The sequence below is a fragment of the Hordeum vulgare genome, chromosome 3H, assembly GCF_904849725.1.
Source record: "Hordeum vulgare subsp. vulgare chromosome 3H, MorexV3_pseudomolecules_assembly, whole genome shotgun sequence".
Classification (NCBI taxonomy): Eukaryota; Viridiplantae; Streptophyta; class Magnoliopsida; order Poales; family Poaceae; genus Hordeum; species Hordeum vulgare.
In genome coordinates, this window is record NC_058520.1 from 31,596,477 (window position 1) to 31,614,471 (window position 17,995).

The 17,995-nt window shown below is 46.7% G+C and overlaps 1 protein-coding gene across 1 annotated transcript; it reads left to right on the top strand.

Moving 5' to 3' along the window:
- The first annotated feature begins 3,364 nt into the window (after nucleotides 1–3,364).
- Nucleotides 3,365–6,943, top strand: LOC123442791. Its single transcript, XM_045118932.1, has 10 exons — nucleotides 3,365–3,510; nucleotides 3,604–3,733; nucleotides 4,053–4,407; nucleotides 4,516–4,549; nucleotides 4,769–4,972; nucleotides 5,209–5,298; nucleotides 5,765–5,830; nucleotides 5,912–6,003; nucleotides 6,092–6,139; nucleotides 6,599–6,943. The coding sequence occupies exons 3-10, from the start codon at nucleotides 4,067–4,069 to the stop codon at nucleotides 6,714–6,716; spliced, it is 993 nt and encodes a 330-aa protein (XP_044974867.1). The 5' UTR covers nucleotides 3,365–3,510; nucleotides 3,604–3,733; nucleotides 4,053–4,066; the 3' UTR covers nucleotides 6,717–6,943.
- Nucleotides 6,944–17,995: the final 11,052 nt, after the last annotated feature.

The following is a 17,995-nucleotide window of genomic DNA, read 5'->3' on the forward strand; positions in this document are numbered from 1 at the left end:
GAAGGTGGAGATGTGCATGACGGAGTTCGGGGGAAGATCGTGAAAATCTAACCGTAGTAGAACATCAGGCCCCTGACAAAGGGGTGGAGCGGGAAGCCCAGTCCCCGGATGAAGTGGGGGACGAACACCACCTGCTCACCACACCTTGGTGTAGGCACCACCTAGCCCTTCTCCATTGCACGATGGGCGATGTCGGTCGGGAGGTAGCCGGAGCGCTTCAGCTCCTGGACGTCCTCGTCGGAGACCACTTGAGATCTCCCACTTACACTGAGAGCCCGATCCGTCCATTGCTGAGCTTGGAAAAGGGGCGGCTGGAAAAGGTGGGAGATGAAATGGATCTGGGCGCCCGAGCTTGAAAGAAAGGGAGTTGAATTGGGAATGCCTGTGGTGGGTTGTGAGCATTTTTTTCCTGGCCGTAAAACCAAGGGTTCCCGTTTCCTGCGCCACTGGCTCCGCCACTTCCTGAAACGACTGCACCGTTGAACGCGCGTTGGCTGGGCCAGGTCATTATTCATATCCCCTTAAATGTGGAGCATGACCTCCTCGTTGATAGGACGTGCCCAAGGGAGGGTGGCCTCAAGCCGCGGTTTGAGTTTCTTTTGTAATTGGTTATCGCGACTTTTTGTCAGAAGAGTTGCCAGATGAGGGACTATTCACCTCTGGGCTTTTAAGCCTTTAGATTAAATGATGCCTGTTTTAAGAACGTGATGTCACCAGAGCGACCAAACCGAAGCCATCCAAACATGAAGGGAACTCGTCGTGCAAGCCGATTATTCTAAGTGTGCGGCTGCTGAAGACCGTACACATCGGCGTTGGAGGCCAGTTGGGGGGCTACTAAGGGAGTCCTGGATTAAGGGGTCCCCGGGCGGTCGGCTTATTCCTTATGGGCCAACAATATGAGACGTATCATTGAAGACCGGATTGTATGTCAACTTTATGATCAAGATGGAATACTCCAAAGATTAGCGTGTACTCCAAGTTAGGAAGACTAGATCGGCAAATATGTCCCCGGCTGAGGTGGTAATATGTAACCCTAGGAACCCTGGTGTCTATATAAACCAGAGGTTCTCATGCGTATAGGCAGGTTGACTAATCTAGGGTTTAGCTCATACGATCTCGAGGTAGATCAACTCTGTAATCATCATCCACACCAATATAATCAGGGAGGACGTAGGGTTTTACCTCCTCAAGAGGGCCCGAACCTGGGTAATTACTGTCTCCCCTTTCTCATGCAATCCATTGATCCAAGGTCCATAGCTCGGGACCCCCTATCCGAGATCTGTCATTTTTGACACCGATACCCGTGTCGTTGATGTTTTCAATGCACCCGACTATGTTTTCTGTACCGGAGTTGGAACAAGTGTCGATGATGGACTCGGAGGCGGCGATGTCATCGGTGGCGGTGGTGCGGAGTGAAGATCATGACGACGGGTGAAAAGCGACCAAAATGACGATGGACGTGGTCGTTGCTTTTGCATGAAGTCCTTTTGCGTTTTTCATAAAAAACTATGCTTTTATTTGCGCGCGAACTATGTTTCATTCTTCGAATTTGAACTTAATCGTCGAAATCGCTGACAAATTGGCTAATCTGGGGTTTTCGAGTTGCAGACGGACGCGGGCTGCAGCCGATCAGACCCCGCGTAGTCGACACATAAAATAGCATATTCTGCAAATATGCTATTTTACGGGTCGGCTACGCGGGGTGTGCCCGACTGCAGCCCGCTTCAGCCCGCAAAACCGTTTTTCGCAAACTGTAAACGAGTTTTGCGGGTCGGTGTTTTACGTGGTCTGCTAGAAATGCTCTAACAAGTGTGTGGCATTGCCGATAGTTTAGATGTCCTTGTTCCTCAACTTCTCTCGACAATTATTATATCGTTAAGTACTTCTGCCGGCAGTAAGATTCCCGGCAGATGTTTTGCCCTTATTCTTGTATTTCTTCCGGTAGTTAATTACCCCCGATCAACTGTTACAGTGTACTGTATTCACCGCATGCTTCAGCACTCATCGGACATTGCAATAAGCAAAGTTACATAATGTTGATAGTGTAATCTCTTTACCTCTAATTCATCACTAAGACAACCAGGCAACTATCTTTTTATCCTTAGTGGCAATAACACAATACAAGCCTTTTTTTTCTCTTCTTTTATATCATCGCAAATTGATTATTCGTAAGATTAAATCAAACTGACGTACATAACCCTTTCTTGAAGATTGTCTATCTAAACACGGCGAATAAAATAGTAATACATTGAAGATAATATATGTCTATAAATCATGCAGAATCAAGCCCCCTTCATTGCCTTGGTGGGGGGGGGGGGGGGGGTTGCCGCCAGTGGGCTTCGGTCAGATGATGTCTCCATTACTCATCTGATGTTACATTCATTCATTTACATACACTACTCCATTTTTATGGTAGGAGCCATGAGTGAATCCTCAAGTTGGCTGGCCAGTTTCCCCAAATGAGGATGGAGAAATCATCAACAAGTATGTGACAGCGAAGGAACACTATGATTTGATTCATATTATACTTCTATTTGTTGTTAGTAATCCTTCTGATCCATATCATTTGCCGTTCAAATGAATGTATCTAGCATTGAATTACGTTTGAAAACATTCGTTTGAGCGACAAGTAATATGGATCAGATGAAGTAGCATATATGCAAGTCGCCCATAGTGATCCATAAATCTCCATTGATTTGTACAAAACAAATACAAGAGACGTAATCTGTCGTCGTTGATTCTTCTTACCGTGACAGGACACAAGGTGCGACTTTGCTGTTCTTATGCTTCTAGTACTCCCTCCGTTTCTTTCTACTCCGTGTATAAGATTTGGTCAAAGTCAAACAGTCAAACAACATAAAGTTTGACCAAATTTATATCAAAAAATATAAATATCTACTATATTAAAATTATGTAGTATGAAAATACATCTCGTGATGCATCTGATAATATTGATTTCATGTTGCGAATGTTGATATTTTTTAATATAAAGTTAGTTAAAATTTATAAAGCTTGACTTTGATCAAAGAATCGGAGGGAGTATTAGTTTGAACGAGACCCAATTGATTTTCAGCCAAGTGCCAATTGGACACACCCAAACTCGCCTCTTCCTCGGTGACACTTGTTTAGACACAAACCCGTGCATGTTTCCGTGCGGACACTGTGCGCTGATTTGCGGCTGCCCCCGGTGGCAAAGACAAAACGGTACAAGCAAACGGCTCCTACCGACGAGTCAGCCACGCCAGGTCGGAGGGAGAAGAGGAGATGTCGTCGGGTCCACCACGTCACCACCACCGTGGAATCAGACACCGGATACGTGGCTCCCCACGGCCGGCCTCCCTCCCTCTCTCTTCACCCCACCCCACCCCACAGCCGCCGACCTCCGTCCGTGGCCGCGAGCGAGCGAGCGAGCGAGACTGGTAGACGGGACACTGGTCCACGACTACGGAGAGCCCGCCCGGGATCCATCCGTCCTTGGCGCCGGCGACCAGAATATAGACTGCTCCGCGGGTAAAGACCGATCCACGCCCCGCCCCCTGCCCCTCTCCCCAGCATTTATGGTTCTCGCTGTACTGACGCACACGCGTTCCTCCGATCTGACAGCGCCGGCAATCGGGTAGAGCCGGAGACACAGGGAAGCGGGAGCTTGGAGAAGGCGGGGCGGACTGCTCTTCCTCTTCCCCCCCAAGCTCTACGCTTCTCCCTGCGTGCGGTTCTGCTGGACGGACCGCTGGTAATTTCCTCTGCTCTCCGCCTCTGCTTGTCTCTCCCTGCGCGCGAGGCTTCTTGGTGCCCGCTGCTTATATCGTTCTTATTATTACGTTCCGTGTGGCCGTGGGCTGGATCACGAGATCATGGCGGCGCAAGCTTGCGCCTTTGCCTTTCCCGTGGGGGTGCCACCCGATTCCATTCCCCTTTTTCTTTCACTGTTCGGCGAATATCTCAGCTTGTCGGCGTGGAACAGGGGAAAATGTCACATCCACAATTATGGTATCAGTATCGAATTGTACAGGAAAAAAGGCTGACAAAATATGTTGTTAATTTGGTGGCAGCTTTGCGATCAGCCATGGTCATGGACACCACCGACCCGGGCTACTGGCTCAACTGGAGGTTCGTGCTCTGCGCGACCTGGGTCTACGCTTGCATTGCACTGGCGTGCTACTTGATCTGGAAGTACGAGGGGCCCAGTTCGCCGGCCGGCAATGATGAGGGGGTCGACACAGAGGAGGCGCGGCCCAGGATCGGACCCGGAGTTGTGTATCTTGAGGATTGCTGGAAGCCTTGCCTTGAGGAGATCCATCCTGCTTGGCTGCTGGCTTTTCGCCTTGTGTCGTTCTTGTTTATGGCTTCGGTGATTATCTATGATGTTATTGTCGATGGGTGGACCGTCTTCCTTTACTACACTCAGTAAGCTACTTCATCTTTCCTCCTGTTACTGCCTGTAAAGCAAATTGTCCATTTCATATCAAGTAATATTCAGAAAATTATTTGACTTTGCTTGTTTACATTTGACAGGTGGACCTTCTTGCTTGTCACCCTGTACTTTGGGGTATGTTGTTTGCTACAATAAACTTATTTATGACCACTCATTCGTGCTTACACATGAGAATGACAACAACATATTCTGCCAAAAATTGAAACATTGCCAATATGATTTTGTTTTGTTTTGTATAACATGCAATTTGTTGTATTGTGCATGCTTGCTCATTGCCTATTTTGCTGGCACTTACTAGGTGATACGTCTAACGTGCACCTTTTTCATCTTTAGCTTGGCTCGGTGCTTTCGGTTTATGGATGTTATCAGTACGCTTGCAAGACGGATAAATCTGATGCAGACCGTGGTTCTTATATCATTGCTCCCACGGAGGAAAGTACATATGACAATTCCATCAAAAGTTCTTGTTTGAATAAAACACATGATGGTCGGGAAATTGCAGGATTTTGGGGCTACCTGTTTCAGATCATGTTTCAGGTAACTCGTCATATACATTTGAGTACAAAATGCACATGATTTTCTGAGTTTTAATTGCTGAACAGTAGGTGTGTTGTGATTTATGCAGAAAAAAAAAGGAAAAAAACATAATATGAAAGTGTTATTGTAGCTATTCGTTTAACTGAAAGCGTTATGAACTGTGGCCGGCTGATGAACGGTGATGATTACAGGTTTGGTGTTTGTTGCCCACCCAATTTTGATCTGCTTGTTTTCAGACAAATGCAGGTGCTGTGATGCTTACGGATATGGTGTTTTGGTTCATTCTGTACCCTTTCCTTGCGCGGAATCAATACCAAATGAGTTTTGTGAGTTTTCAATCAGAGATTTTACAAACTGTATTCTCTTGGACCTTTTAAGTTATCTGCTAGTCAGAAGAAATGGAAAGAATCGTTGCCAATTGTTTGGAACCAATATTATGATTTGTATCATTTACTTCATTATTGTATTTTCATTCTAAATTTACTCTAAAATCATAGTACTCATTTCTAGAAATATAAGAGCATTTAGATCACTAATAGTGATCTAAACGCTCTTATGTTCTTTACAGAGGGAGTAATATTAGAAGTCTAAATAGGACTGCTCTAGTTCCATGCTGGTTATCAGGCTAGTCCATATGATTGTGTATGAGACTGGGTTGTGGGTTCTGCAAATTGTAATATTTTGTTGGTTGTTTGGAGCCGTGCTAATGAATGGCTGAGTGGTTCACACATCCTTTAGTGGACATATTATTTGGTGCCTGTCTTACTACTGTTTTGTCATTGCATACTGCAGTTGCTGATTGGAACACATTCACTCAATGCTCTCTTCATAATTGGTGATACTGCTTTGAATAGCCTGGTAAATGTCTTGTGCCAGAATATATTGATCCATACCACAATCTTCTGATCTTTATATTGACCGTTTAATCTAAAATTGCAGCGTTTTCCGTGGTTTCGAATATCATATTTCATGCTCTGGACAGGCCTTTTTGTCAGTGTTCAGTGGATCATCCATGCTAATGTGTCGATTTGGTAATACTTATACTTACATCTCCCTTCATTATATTGAATCTTAATCATGATTTTTTTTCTGTGTGCTTATGTTATACTATTTGTTCAGGTGGCCTTACCCATTCCTAGACTTGACATACCCTCGAGCACCTGTCTGGTAAGTTCTGCTTGACGAAAGAAGTACTTCTGTATTGCTGTTCTTCGTTGTGCAGCTGCTTCATCAATGAATTGGTAATACAGTTGAGACATTTGATGAACGTAGAACTGCTGATAGGCTGGGTATGGCACATACTTATCATGCATAAGTCAAGAATGAACTTAGATTGACCGCAGTTGATAGATTTCCTTACTGGTTTGCCTTAGACATCAATCCAGACTATGGTTGCTTGTTGGGGATACATTATGGGGTCAACCATTTTTGAATAGATGATCAGAATTCTGAACAGCTTCATAATCTGATTACTGTTTTAGGTTGTTGCATACATTTCGATTAAATTGGTTCAGAATCTTTGCGAGATACTTGATTATAGTGATTTTTAACATAAATCTGCATTACTGTTTGAACTTGCAACCTTGCTTGCTTAAACTGCGATCTTAAGAATCTGTACTCATGCAGGTACTTGGTGGTGGCATTGCTTCACTTCCCTTGTTACGCTCTCTTCGCCCTAGTTCAGAGGATCAAGAAATCTCTCCTGGAAAGCTGGTTTCCGCATAGTTGCACATACGTGAAGTAGACAAGAAGATACACATATACTGGCACAATTTATTCCCCATTTTCTCTTGTCCTGAAAATCACATGGAGCTTCTGCTACTACACAATCAGCCACATTCTTTGGATTTAGGCGTCCTTATACTTGAAAGCACGGGCCCTTTACGAGGTTCTTTACACAAAGTGGATGTGTGAATTGCCACGACATATGTTCACCAAATTTTTGAGATGCATAGCCTTTTTGAATTTGAACCAGGTGTTGTTTCCAGTGGGGAATTTTGTGCAATCTAATATGTGACACCCCACCATTTGATGGCCGCTTTAGTTGCGAAAATGATGTTTCAAGGCCGAGCTACATGGTGCTCTTTATCTTGCTTGTCAATCTTTGTGGCGACACACTCATGTCCGTCCTGAGGTGACGGTTCCGTAATTAGCGCTCTGGCGATTTTTGAGGCGATCGCCGCCTCAAGGTCGCCCGCCGTCGTGGTTAGCGATCTCGATCTACATCGGGATCCTGGTGATCGTCCTACGTCTCGATCGTCGGAGCCCTGCGAGGTCTCCACCCGCGTGTTGATCTCAAAACCTTAGTCCTGATAGCCTCCCCACCAAAAACACTTCGTAGTTTCTAGGGTCTACGATTGTAAAACACGTAACCTAGGGGGATACGATCTCAGGGCGGAGGAGGGAGTAGTCATGGAGAACATGGAGGGTTTGATGAGGAGTCTTCGTCTGTCGGAGGAGGAGCAGCGGGGGATCAAAGTTGTGCTGCGGAAAGGGATGACGGGGGCAGTGGCGGAGGCGAAAGCTGTGGGGAAGGTCATGACAGGAAAGCCAATCTATGCGGAAGGCCTGGCGATCGCGCTGGGTAGAGCTTGGTGTCCGTTGAAGGGAATACGATGCAAGAGTATGGGAGGTAATGTGTTCCTGTTCACCTTCCTGCAAGAATCTTGCAAACACAAGGCGCTGAAGGGAGGTCCATGGATGATGAACAATGATCTGATCGTGTTGGAAGAGTATGATCCGATGAAAAGGATTGATGAGTATAGTTTCAACTCCGTCCCAATCTGGATACGAGTTTTTAGGTTGCCGCTGGGTTCGATGGATAGAGAAGTGGGTGAACTGATTGGAAACGGAGTGGGAGAGGTTATGGAGGTTGAGGTAGGCGATGATGATCGTGCTGAAGGAGAATATCTCAAGGTGAAAGTGAGGATAGATATTAAAAAGCTACTGATGAGGGGGATGATGATGCAGTTTGGGGAGAAGGGAAAGGAGGAGTGGTGCCCGTTTGAATACGAATATCTTCCTGAGTTTTGCTACACCTGTGGCATCATAGGGCATGAGGCGAAGGAATGCGCGGTGAAATCAGCTCGGGGAGAGAAGCAACAATATGGCCCATGGCTCCGTGCGTATATCCCAAAAAAATCAGTGAGCTCGGAAACCAGACGATGGAATGAAGGTCGGGGTGGACAGAGCTACAGAAGCTCTGGAGTTCTGATCCGGGACGGAAAGGCTGGTAGCAATAGCAAGTCTTGGAGAAAGGACCATGGAAATAGCAAAGATGGAGGGGCGAGCAATGATCGCTCGTTGAGCAATAAATCGGAGGAAGTAATGTCACCTCTAAAAGAGCTGCCACCGGAGAACAAGGACAGAGTGTTGGATGCCCAGAGAAAGTTGGGGTTCAGTATGGAGAAGGAGGGGGATAGTATTGCATGTGAGAATATACAAAATACCCTAGCTGTGATGGAACCGAAGGATATGGCCAATGAAGCTGGAGAAAGGGGAGTCGTTTCGGTGCATGGAGAGTCTAATTTGGAGGTGCAGGATCCAGCGAAGGAGAGTGCAAGGGAAACCCCTGATGATCCACAGAACTCCGATCTTACACGCCCCATGGAGATGGTTGAGAAGCAGCAGACAAGGAACCCGGGGAGGTACAAAAAAAAGGAACGGGAGGGGATCGACTCAACCGCTCGAGGTCCAATTGGGGAAAAAGAGAGATGCAAATAACATGGAACTCGATGACGTAGACATGGTAGTGGACAAGAAAGCAAAAGGTCTTGATGGCACAAGCACAATGGTGAAAGCGGGACTGTCGGAACAGCCCCGCGGGACGCAATGAAGATAGGATCTCTCAATTGCCGGGGTTTGGGGAATGGCCCGACGATTGCTGCTCTTCTGGATCTCCAGAGGAAGGAGGACCCTGATATCCTTTTTCTGTCAGAAACAAAACTTGACAGTAGGAGGATCGAGTGGCTGAGATGGAAACTGGGTTTGACTGGCTTGTGGGTGAAGGATTGCCAGGGCCAGGGGGAGGTTTGGCGTTGTTTTGGAGGAGTAATATAAAACTACAGGCGGGAATGGTGTCAAAGTATCATATTGATGCGGAGATCACGGAGGAAGATGGTTTCAAATGGAGATTCACCGGGATATATGGAGAGCCGAGGCTGGAGAAGAGAGAAATGACTTGGAAGTTGCTGAATACGATAAAACACCATAGTAATCTCCCATGGCTGTGTGCGGGGAATTTCAATGAAATCTTAGTGCAATGTGAAAAGGAGGGAGGGGTGGTTCGACCCCAAATATATATGGACCGTTTCAAAACTGCCCTGAAAGAGTGCAACCTTCATGACCTTGGTTTCATGGGTGATCCCTATACATGGAGAAACAATAGCAGGGACGCAACAATGTACATTAGAGAAAGGTTAGACCGGGCAGTAGCAACCCCTGAATGGTGTGCAAAGTTCCCAAGCTATCGTGTAGTAAATGGGGAGTATGGCCACTCAGATCACCGCCCCATCTTTATTCACCTTGAGGACTATATTACCCAGCGAAGGGGGCGGAGACGGGAGAGCACAAATTTCAGGTTTGAAGCAAGTTGGCTGGGAGAAGATATGTGCAACACGGTGGTGGAGAATGCGTGGAGCCGGGAAGTGTCAAACCCTACCGCCTCGGTAGCGGCAGCTCTGCGAGGCGTAGCGGGCGATCTGAAGCACTGGAGCAAGTCATCGTTGGGAAATCTGGAACAAAGGATAACACGTTTGAAACGAGAGGTGGAGGAGTGTAGATCAAGAGCTATATCTCAGGAGGATGTTAACAGAGAGCATATACTTTCGATACAAGTTGGAGCGCCTGGAGGAGCAACGCAACGTCTTTTGGAAACATCGATCACATGCAGACTGGCTCGAAAAGGGTGATCGTAACACAAAATACTTTCATGCCTTTGCTTCGGAGAGAAAGAAGCGGAATAGAATAAAGAAGCTGCTTAAGGATGATGGGGGGTTGTGGAGGAGGGGGAGGAAATGGAGGCGGTGATTACTGACTATTTCACAAGCCTGTTTACCTCTCATACAGGTACTCGCACGGACGAGCTGCTGCAGCATGTGTTCCACCGTGTTACTCTAGAGATGAACGATTCTCTCATGAAAGAATTCACAGCGACAGAGGTCAAGGCAGCGCTAGACTGCATTGGTGATCTAAAGGCCCCGGGGTTAGATGGCTTGCCTGCAGTCTTCTATAAAACCTACTGGCAGCTGATTGGTGACCGCGTCACAAGGGAGGTGCTTCATGTATTAAATGGAAATGCAACCCCAGAGGGGTGGAATGAGACGTGTGTGGTCCTGATCCCAAAGGTAAAGAACCCGGAGCGAATGAAAGATCTTCGCCCAATTAGTTTATGTAATGTTATTTACATACTCGTTTCAAAGGTCCTAGCAAACAGGTTGAAACACATTTTGCATGAGATCGTAGCTCCGAATCAGAGTGCTTTTGTGCCGGGCCGGCTGATCACAGACAATATCTTGTTGGCCTATGAGGTTACTCATTTTATGCAAAACAAACGGAGTGGGGCGACTGGTTATGCGGCACTAAAACTGGATATGAGTAAGGCTTATGACCGTGTAGAGTGGTATTTCCTTGAAGCAATGATGAGAAAGATGGGCTTTGCGGAGAGGTGGATTGACCTGATCATGAACTGTTGTTCCACTGTCAAATACAGATTCAGAATCAATGGCTCGCTTACGGATGATATTGTGCCCCAGAGGGGCCTTCGACATGGGGATCCCATCTCACCGTATTTGTTTCTCCTTTGTGCTGAAGCATTTTCATGCTTGATGAATAGTGCAGAACAGGATGGGAGGCTAGAGGGGGTCAAAATATGCCAGATTGCTCCGAGTTTTAATCACCTATTGTTTGCCGATGACTCATTAATCCTTCTGAAAGTTTCAGAGGACAATTCTACTCATCTGCAAAATGTATTATCGCTGTACGAGGATTGCTCGGGGCAGACAGTTAACGTCGATAAGACGTCGATCATGTTCAGCAAGAACACAAACATACACGAGAAGAAAGGTATGATGAGTAAGTTGGGTCTGTCCCGTGAAAGTTGGAATGAAAGGTATCTAGGGCTACCAGTTTATCTGGGGCAGTCGCGCATCAAAGTCTTTTCCTATCTAAAGGATAGAGTCTGGCACAAAATACAGGGATGGAAGGAGAAGATGCTATCAAAGGCAGGTAAAGAAATCCTCATCAAGGCTTGTGCACAGGCTATCCCCACCTTCGCGATGTCTGTCTTTGATATTACAAAGGGGTTATGTGAACAAATCTCGCCGATGGTGGGGAGATATTTCTGGGCACATCAAGACAAAGAAAATAAAATCCACTGGCTGTCTTGGGAAAGGCTTACAATGTCCAAAAAGGAGGGTGGACTGGGTTATAAGGATCTACACACTTTCAACCTGGCGATGCTTGCTAAAAAAGGATGGAGAATGTTGAACTGTTCGGACTCTTTGTGTGCCAGGGTTTTGAAAGCAAAATACTTCCAAACTATGGACATTTTGAGTGCTGAACCGAAAGAAGGCATGTCATACACCTGGCGAAGTATCTTAAAAGGACTGGAGGTGCTCAAGGCTGGAGTCATCAAGTGTGTCGGGGATGGTTCTACCATTGATATCTGGCTAGATCCCTGGCTGTCGAGGAATTGGTCGAGGACGCCAACTACTCCAAGAAGAAATATCATTGTACAGAAGGTGGAGGAATTGATGGATCCGTTCCAGGGTGGATGGGATGAGGCTCTGGTTAAGGATATCTTTGGCCATCAAGATTCAGAGCTTATCTTAGCTATCCCGATTAGACCAGACATGGATGATACTTGGGCCTGGTTCCCAGATCACAGGGGAATATTCTCCGTCCGATCGGCTTATAAACTATGCAGGAAAGTAGAGAGTGTGGTTTCAGGCGAGCAAGGCACTTGTGATGGGCAGCTTTTTAAGTGGCAAACTATCTGGGATGCTCCCTGTCCTTTGAAAATACAACAGTTTCTCTGGAGAACTGCTCATAACAGCCTTCCTGTCCGTCGGAATTTGGTCAAGAAAGGAATGAAAGTGGATACAATCTGCCCTGTTTGCCACCGTTTTGACGAGGACGGGGCTCACATGCTCCTGAAGTGCAAACTAGTAAAAAAGCTATGGCGGGAACTACAACTCGAGGAACAGCGAGCAACCTGGGCCAATTTTGACGATCCCAGGCAACTAGTGGAGAGTATACTCCAGTTGCAGGGACCAAAGTTGCTGATGGCTATCTCCTTATGCTGGAACTGGTGGTGCACAAGAAATAAGATTAATGCGGAGAAGAAATCATTCACACATGACCAGGTTCTGCTGCAGATTCGGCGATCGGCGCTGGAGTTCCAGGATTTTTCAGCAAGAAAGAGAAGAAGCAGCCAGTCGTAGCCGGGACCTGGCAGAGGCCATGCACGGACATGATCAAACTAAATATCGATGGCAGCTTCTTCAAGGCAGCTAGGCAAGGCGGCTCGGTGGTGGTGGCCCGGGATGCTGATGGCGATGTCTGTTTCTCTGCCGCGGGGAAGTTGAACCATGCCCAGGACGCTCTTCAAACTGAAGCCGAGGCTTGTCTAAAAGCGCTGGCCATTGCCCAGGAGTATGGTATGCAACGAGTGCAAATTGAAACTGATGCTCAGTTGCTCCTCACAACCTTTTCGTCGACGGATCTGGATCTATCCCCAAATGGTGTGCTGTTTCGGGAGATTAAAGCACAAGTCTTCTTACATTTCAGCAGCTTTTCCTTGTCTTATTGCCCAAGGGATTGTAATAGAGTAGCACATGTACTTGCTAATTTCGGTGCGAAGATGGTCGTGGAACCCCAAGCCGTATGGCCGGGCCGCGTTCCTACCTTTGCCCGGGATCTTGTTGCCAGCAATTTAGCTACGCACGTTGATTGAATGGCATTGAGATGGTTTCAAAAAAAATCTTTGTGGCGATCAGACGCGGCCATGTATTACCGTGGGTATTTCATCCTCCAGCTGTTTACAAACCACCGTATTCTATCCCATGTTAGACGTCCTACCACCTGTGGTAACGGCTGTCGCCTCTACCACTGATGACAGCTAATTAGAGTCCACAGACAGGTAGAGTGACTGCCTGCTGAAACCTAGTGTGAGCAGCCTCCCGCTCCTCCCCACTCCCTCCCCCTCCCAACCCTAGCCACCCCACTCCCTCCCCCTCCCTTCCTCGCCGCCGTGTGAGGCAGCCGCCGGGCAAGCCCGGGGCGCCAAGGATCCTGGCGGCGGGGCCTTGGCTACCCTGCCTCTGCGTGGGGAACTCCGGATCTGGAGCGGCGGCTTCATGAGCAAGGCATGGCAAGCTAGCAGCCGTGCGGGCGGTGGATCTGGCGTTCGGGCCGCGCGGGCAGTGGATCTGGCGTTCGGGCCGCGCGGGCGGCGGGATCCAGTGGTCGTTGGCGGCCAGCGGCGGCTTCTGCGGTGGTCGGTGCGTGCAATCTGGCGCATCCCCTCCTCCCATGTTCGGCGTGCGGACTAGCCTGGTTGGGCCGCGCTTCTTTGGGTCGCCGGTTTTGTACAGGAGGCGCTACTGGTGACAGGGATCTAGTTCGGGCGAAATCCCTGGCCGACCATGGCCGGTCACGTCGACAGCGACGCCTGAGGGCGCCGTTCCCCTCCTTGGAGGCGTCGGCGCCGCTTTGGAAACCTTGGGGCTGGGTGGCGCTTGTGGGTGGTGGGCGAAGGCGGTGGTGCGGCCCTATCCTATCATGGATCTACGTCCGCTGCTTGGAGATGGACTTGCGTAGGTGGAGGACGTCGTTTGGCGTCATGGTGGCGTCGATGGCGGAGGCACCTGCCAAGGTTGGCACCTCAATCTGCTCTGAAGATGAACCGGTGGAAGATGGTGACGGCGACACATATGAGTGCGTCAGACCGGTTTGTGCCCCTGACCCGATATGTGGCTCGGTCGGGGCCTCCGGCTTTAGATGTTAGGCTTAGGTGAGAGGTCTGGGTATTTGGCTCAGCTTGCACCCCTTCATCATATGGATAGGAATAGCGGCAAATGTTGCCAAGATGGTGGATTCAGGCATATTGTTGTACTACTTTGTAAGGTCTTCGAAAATAATCAATAAAATGGTCGCATGCATCTCCCAGATGCAGAGACCGGGGGTCATCCTCCTTTAAAAAAAAGACAGATACAACAACCAAGCCTTTCAGTCCCAAACAAGTTGAGATAGGCTAGAGTTGAAACCCATAAGATCTCGAAACCAAGTCATGGCTCTGGAACGTGGATAGCTAACTTCCACGCACCCCTGTCCATGGCTAAGTCTTTGTCGATATTCCAAACCTTCAGGTCTCTCTTAACGGACTTCTCCCATGTCAAGTTTGGTCTACCACGACCCCTCTTAACATTCTCAGCACGCTTTATCCGTCTGCTATGCACCGGCGCTTCCGATGGCCTCCGTTGAATATGTCCAAACCATCTGAGACGATGTTGGACCAGCTTCTCTTCAATCGGTGCTACCCCAAGTCTCTCTCGTATATCGTCATTCCGTACCCGATCCTTCCTTGATGATTTAATTAGATCCAGCCAAGACAACTGCCATCCCACTCACAATAGCTTGGCGCTACAATTACACGTCCATTGTTTTTTGAGTTTAATTTTATCTGTGCAAGCTGGAGCTTGTGACCATCGTTTAACCTTGGTGGCTTTTCCCATTTTCCTTTATGGATGAGAGATCCCATGCTGATGTTTTGCTTGTATAATGATCATGTAAAAATCGTTTGGAAAATGATTTCAAAAAAAATATTGTTTGGAAAATGACATGGGTAAAATGTGCACCGAACTACCAAAATTTTATGTGGACCATATAAGCAATGTTCTGAATTCGACACCACAACCCGTTAATCCAAAAAATACCATCTCCCGCAAAACACCTACAAACCTCCCTCCGGACCACCACCCTCCCATCGACATATGCTTCAACACTCGATGGATGCAACAATAAAAAGGACAAACCTCGAACCACCTACGGACACTCTTTTTTTTCATTTTTTTTCTCCTTTATATTTAAACTGTTTGAAAGAAAAACACTTGCTTAATATCAAGAGAACCATATCAAAACACTGGCACCATCTAATTAAGTATTCTAAAGACCGCTATGCATGGCTTTCATTGTAGATGGTACGAGATTAGAAGGCAAACATCAACGACAAATCTTATTTTCAAGTTTTTGTTTTATCTATTATATTTTTCTTTAAGACAAACATACCTAAAATAAATCGATGGACGCCATATTAAAAAAACCGACACGTTGTAATTGAGAATTCTAAAGTGTGATCGCTTCTACATTGTCTTTTTTTTTAAAGATCCAGCAGCTGGCTGGCTTATATTGAACGAAGCAGGTAGAAGACGGGATTACAACAAGATGGGATCGATCCAAAACGGATCAAGGAAAAAAAGAAGAAGAAGCGAACATTTTTTGGAAACATCATCCCCGTAGGGTACATCTACGTGACTTCTCCCGTTGGTTCCCCGAAAAGGTGCACGAGGCAGGTCGCGCCTGCCTGCCTCCAGAGCTCCATGGTTGCTTGTATAGAATTTTTTATATTGCTGACGGCGGCTGTCTTCTCTCTGAAAGTGCAGTCGTTTCGCTCCTTCCAGATTTGTGACGAGATAATCACAATCATAGTCCTAATGCCTTTTTTGTGCTCTGGCCTGGCTTTGCTAATCATCTGCACTATGATGTCCTCTGTCGTGGTCCTGTCGTTCCATACCGCTGGGTGTAGCGAAGCGCAACCGTTTCTAGCCGACGAATGCGTCCATACCTCAACTGCCCTCGTACATTGCCAGAACAAGTGTGCGGCCGATTCCAGATTTCGGAGGCAAATCTGGCAAAAATACCCATTTGGCCAACCCCTCCTTTGCAGGCGGTCGTTGCACCATAGCCTGTTCCTCAGTAGCAGCCAGAAGAAATTTTTTAATCTAGCCGATGCCCAAGTAGCCCAGATCAGCTTCCTAAAAGATGATTTTATGTGCCCCTGGAACTGGGCCTTGTACGCTGAACTGGCGGAGTATAGCCCTCACGCCTCGTGTATCCAAGAGATGGTGTCCCTAGTGTTCTCCTGAAGGTGAAGCCCCCTAGTTTGCAACCATCTGTGTAGTCTAAGCGCCTCGGCCCATACATGTGCATTGTCATCATGGGCAAGGTCCGCTATCCATGTCTCGTTATGAAGAGCCTCTCTCACTGATCGGTTCTTTTTTCCTAGAGTGTTTGTGCAGCGTTGGAAACTCCGTTTTTAGGTTTCCTGCTCCCGTCCAGGAGCAGTGCCAGAAAGAAGCAGTCGCCCTGTCTCCTAGTGTAACTGCCGTAGAGGCGCTGGAGAGATTTCTATCTCCGTCATCGCATGGCAGTTGCGTGCCAATCCATGGTCTGTCTGGGCTAGTCCAGGACAACCATAGCCATCTCAGCCTAAGTGCCCTGCAGAATCTTTGCAACTCTAAAATCCCGAGGCCTCCATTGTCAACCGGCGAGCAAACCACGGGCCAGCTGACCTTGCATTTACCCCCGGTAATTGAGTCCTCATGTGCCCAAAGGAAGTGCCGTCTAACCTTGTCTATGTCATCTAAGAATTTCTTCGGTACTCGGAGCACAGCAAGGGCAAAGGTAGGCAGAGCGGTGAGGACGCTACGAACCAAGACACGTCTGCCCGCGATGTTCATATTGTCAAACACCAAGCAAAATTTCGATACCAAGAGCCTTGTACAAAAATAATAATAATCAAAGTTACCATATAATGGTCATGTGCATGTAGTGCCATACACAGAAAATTATTTGATTTCAGCAACACCATGACCAAAATTTTCATCCATCAACTAACCATGAACCACAATTTATCGTATGAATTGACTTATTTCAATTTTCTCCACACCCATAGCCCTAGCGTGCTAGGAGGCATTGCGAACCCTTTGGCCATTTCCTCGTTCCGATCATACCATATATAGGAAATTAATCCATTTTCTCGCCATAGTATGACAATAAATCATATCGAGTATATGTGACTATGTTTTCAAAGTTAGAGGGTCTAATCCGTTTTGTCACAATAGCATGACAATACATCATATTGAGTATGTGTCTACTTTTTAGATATTTAAAGATAATAACTCGCCAAGTTTCCCGGACTTTTTATAACTTAATGTACATGAATGTTTTGTTTGCAGTTTTTTTTTGTTCTCTGATATTCACTAACATTAATAATTTTATTTTATTTTCTTTTAATTTTGACCAGCAGGGGAGGAACCCCGTGACAATATTTAAAGAGAGAATGTGAGACACATAACTCGACCGAAGAGGGGCCGAACTCAGGTCGGTTGGGCGAAACCACAACACCATCACCACGGGGCTATAGCCCATCCCCGCGTCATATTTTGTTCTTAGATTTTTCAAAAATAAAAAGCAATTTATTTGGTCTGTAGTATAAGGCTGGCCATAGTTGTGGTATATTAGCCGGTATCATGCACTCGAAAATAGCAAACATGCTGATGTGACAGAGAATTAAAAAAGGATTAGAGTAATATAGCTAGATACCGTATCATATTAAATGTTATACTATTTTATGTCATTAATGTCAATAACTAAGATCATATATGGTACTACTCTACGATACTATGCATTATAAATGTAGCATCGTACAATAGTATAATATGCAAGATACTAGTATATGATACTTTCTCACTGTAAACAGTAGCCATATCAGCCGCATGCATAGTCTCGCTGGTGAGAATCCTTTCCTTCCTGTTGTTGGGGAACATTGCATGGGAAACAAAAAATTCTATGCACATGCAAAATATATACATGGAGATGCATAGCTACGAGAGGGGGAGTGTGTCTGCATAACCTTGTAGATCGCTAAGCGGAAGCATTAAAAATGTGGTTGATGTAATCGTATGTCTTCACGATCCAGTCACAATCCGTTGTGATCAAGCACCGAACGGACGCACATTCGCG

Bases quoted from the DNA above. Each gene is read 5' to 3' on its own strand.
- LOC123442791 (XM_045118932.1), top strand. From the start codon at position 4,067: ATGGTCATGGACACCACCGACCCGGGCTACTGGCTCAACTGGAGGTTC. The intron at 4,408-4,515 runs GTAAGCTACTTC...TACATTTGACAG, and splicing joins GTCTTCCTTTACTACACTCA to GTGGACCTTCTTGCTTGTCA. The intron at 6,004-6,091 runs GTAATACTTATA...CTATTTGTTCAG, and splicing joins CATGCTAATGTGTCGATTTG to GTGGCCTTACCCATTCCTAG.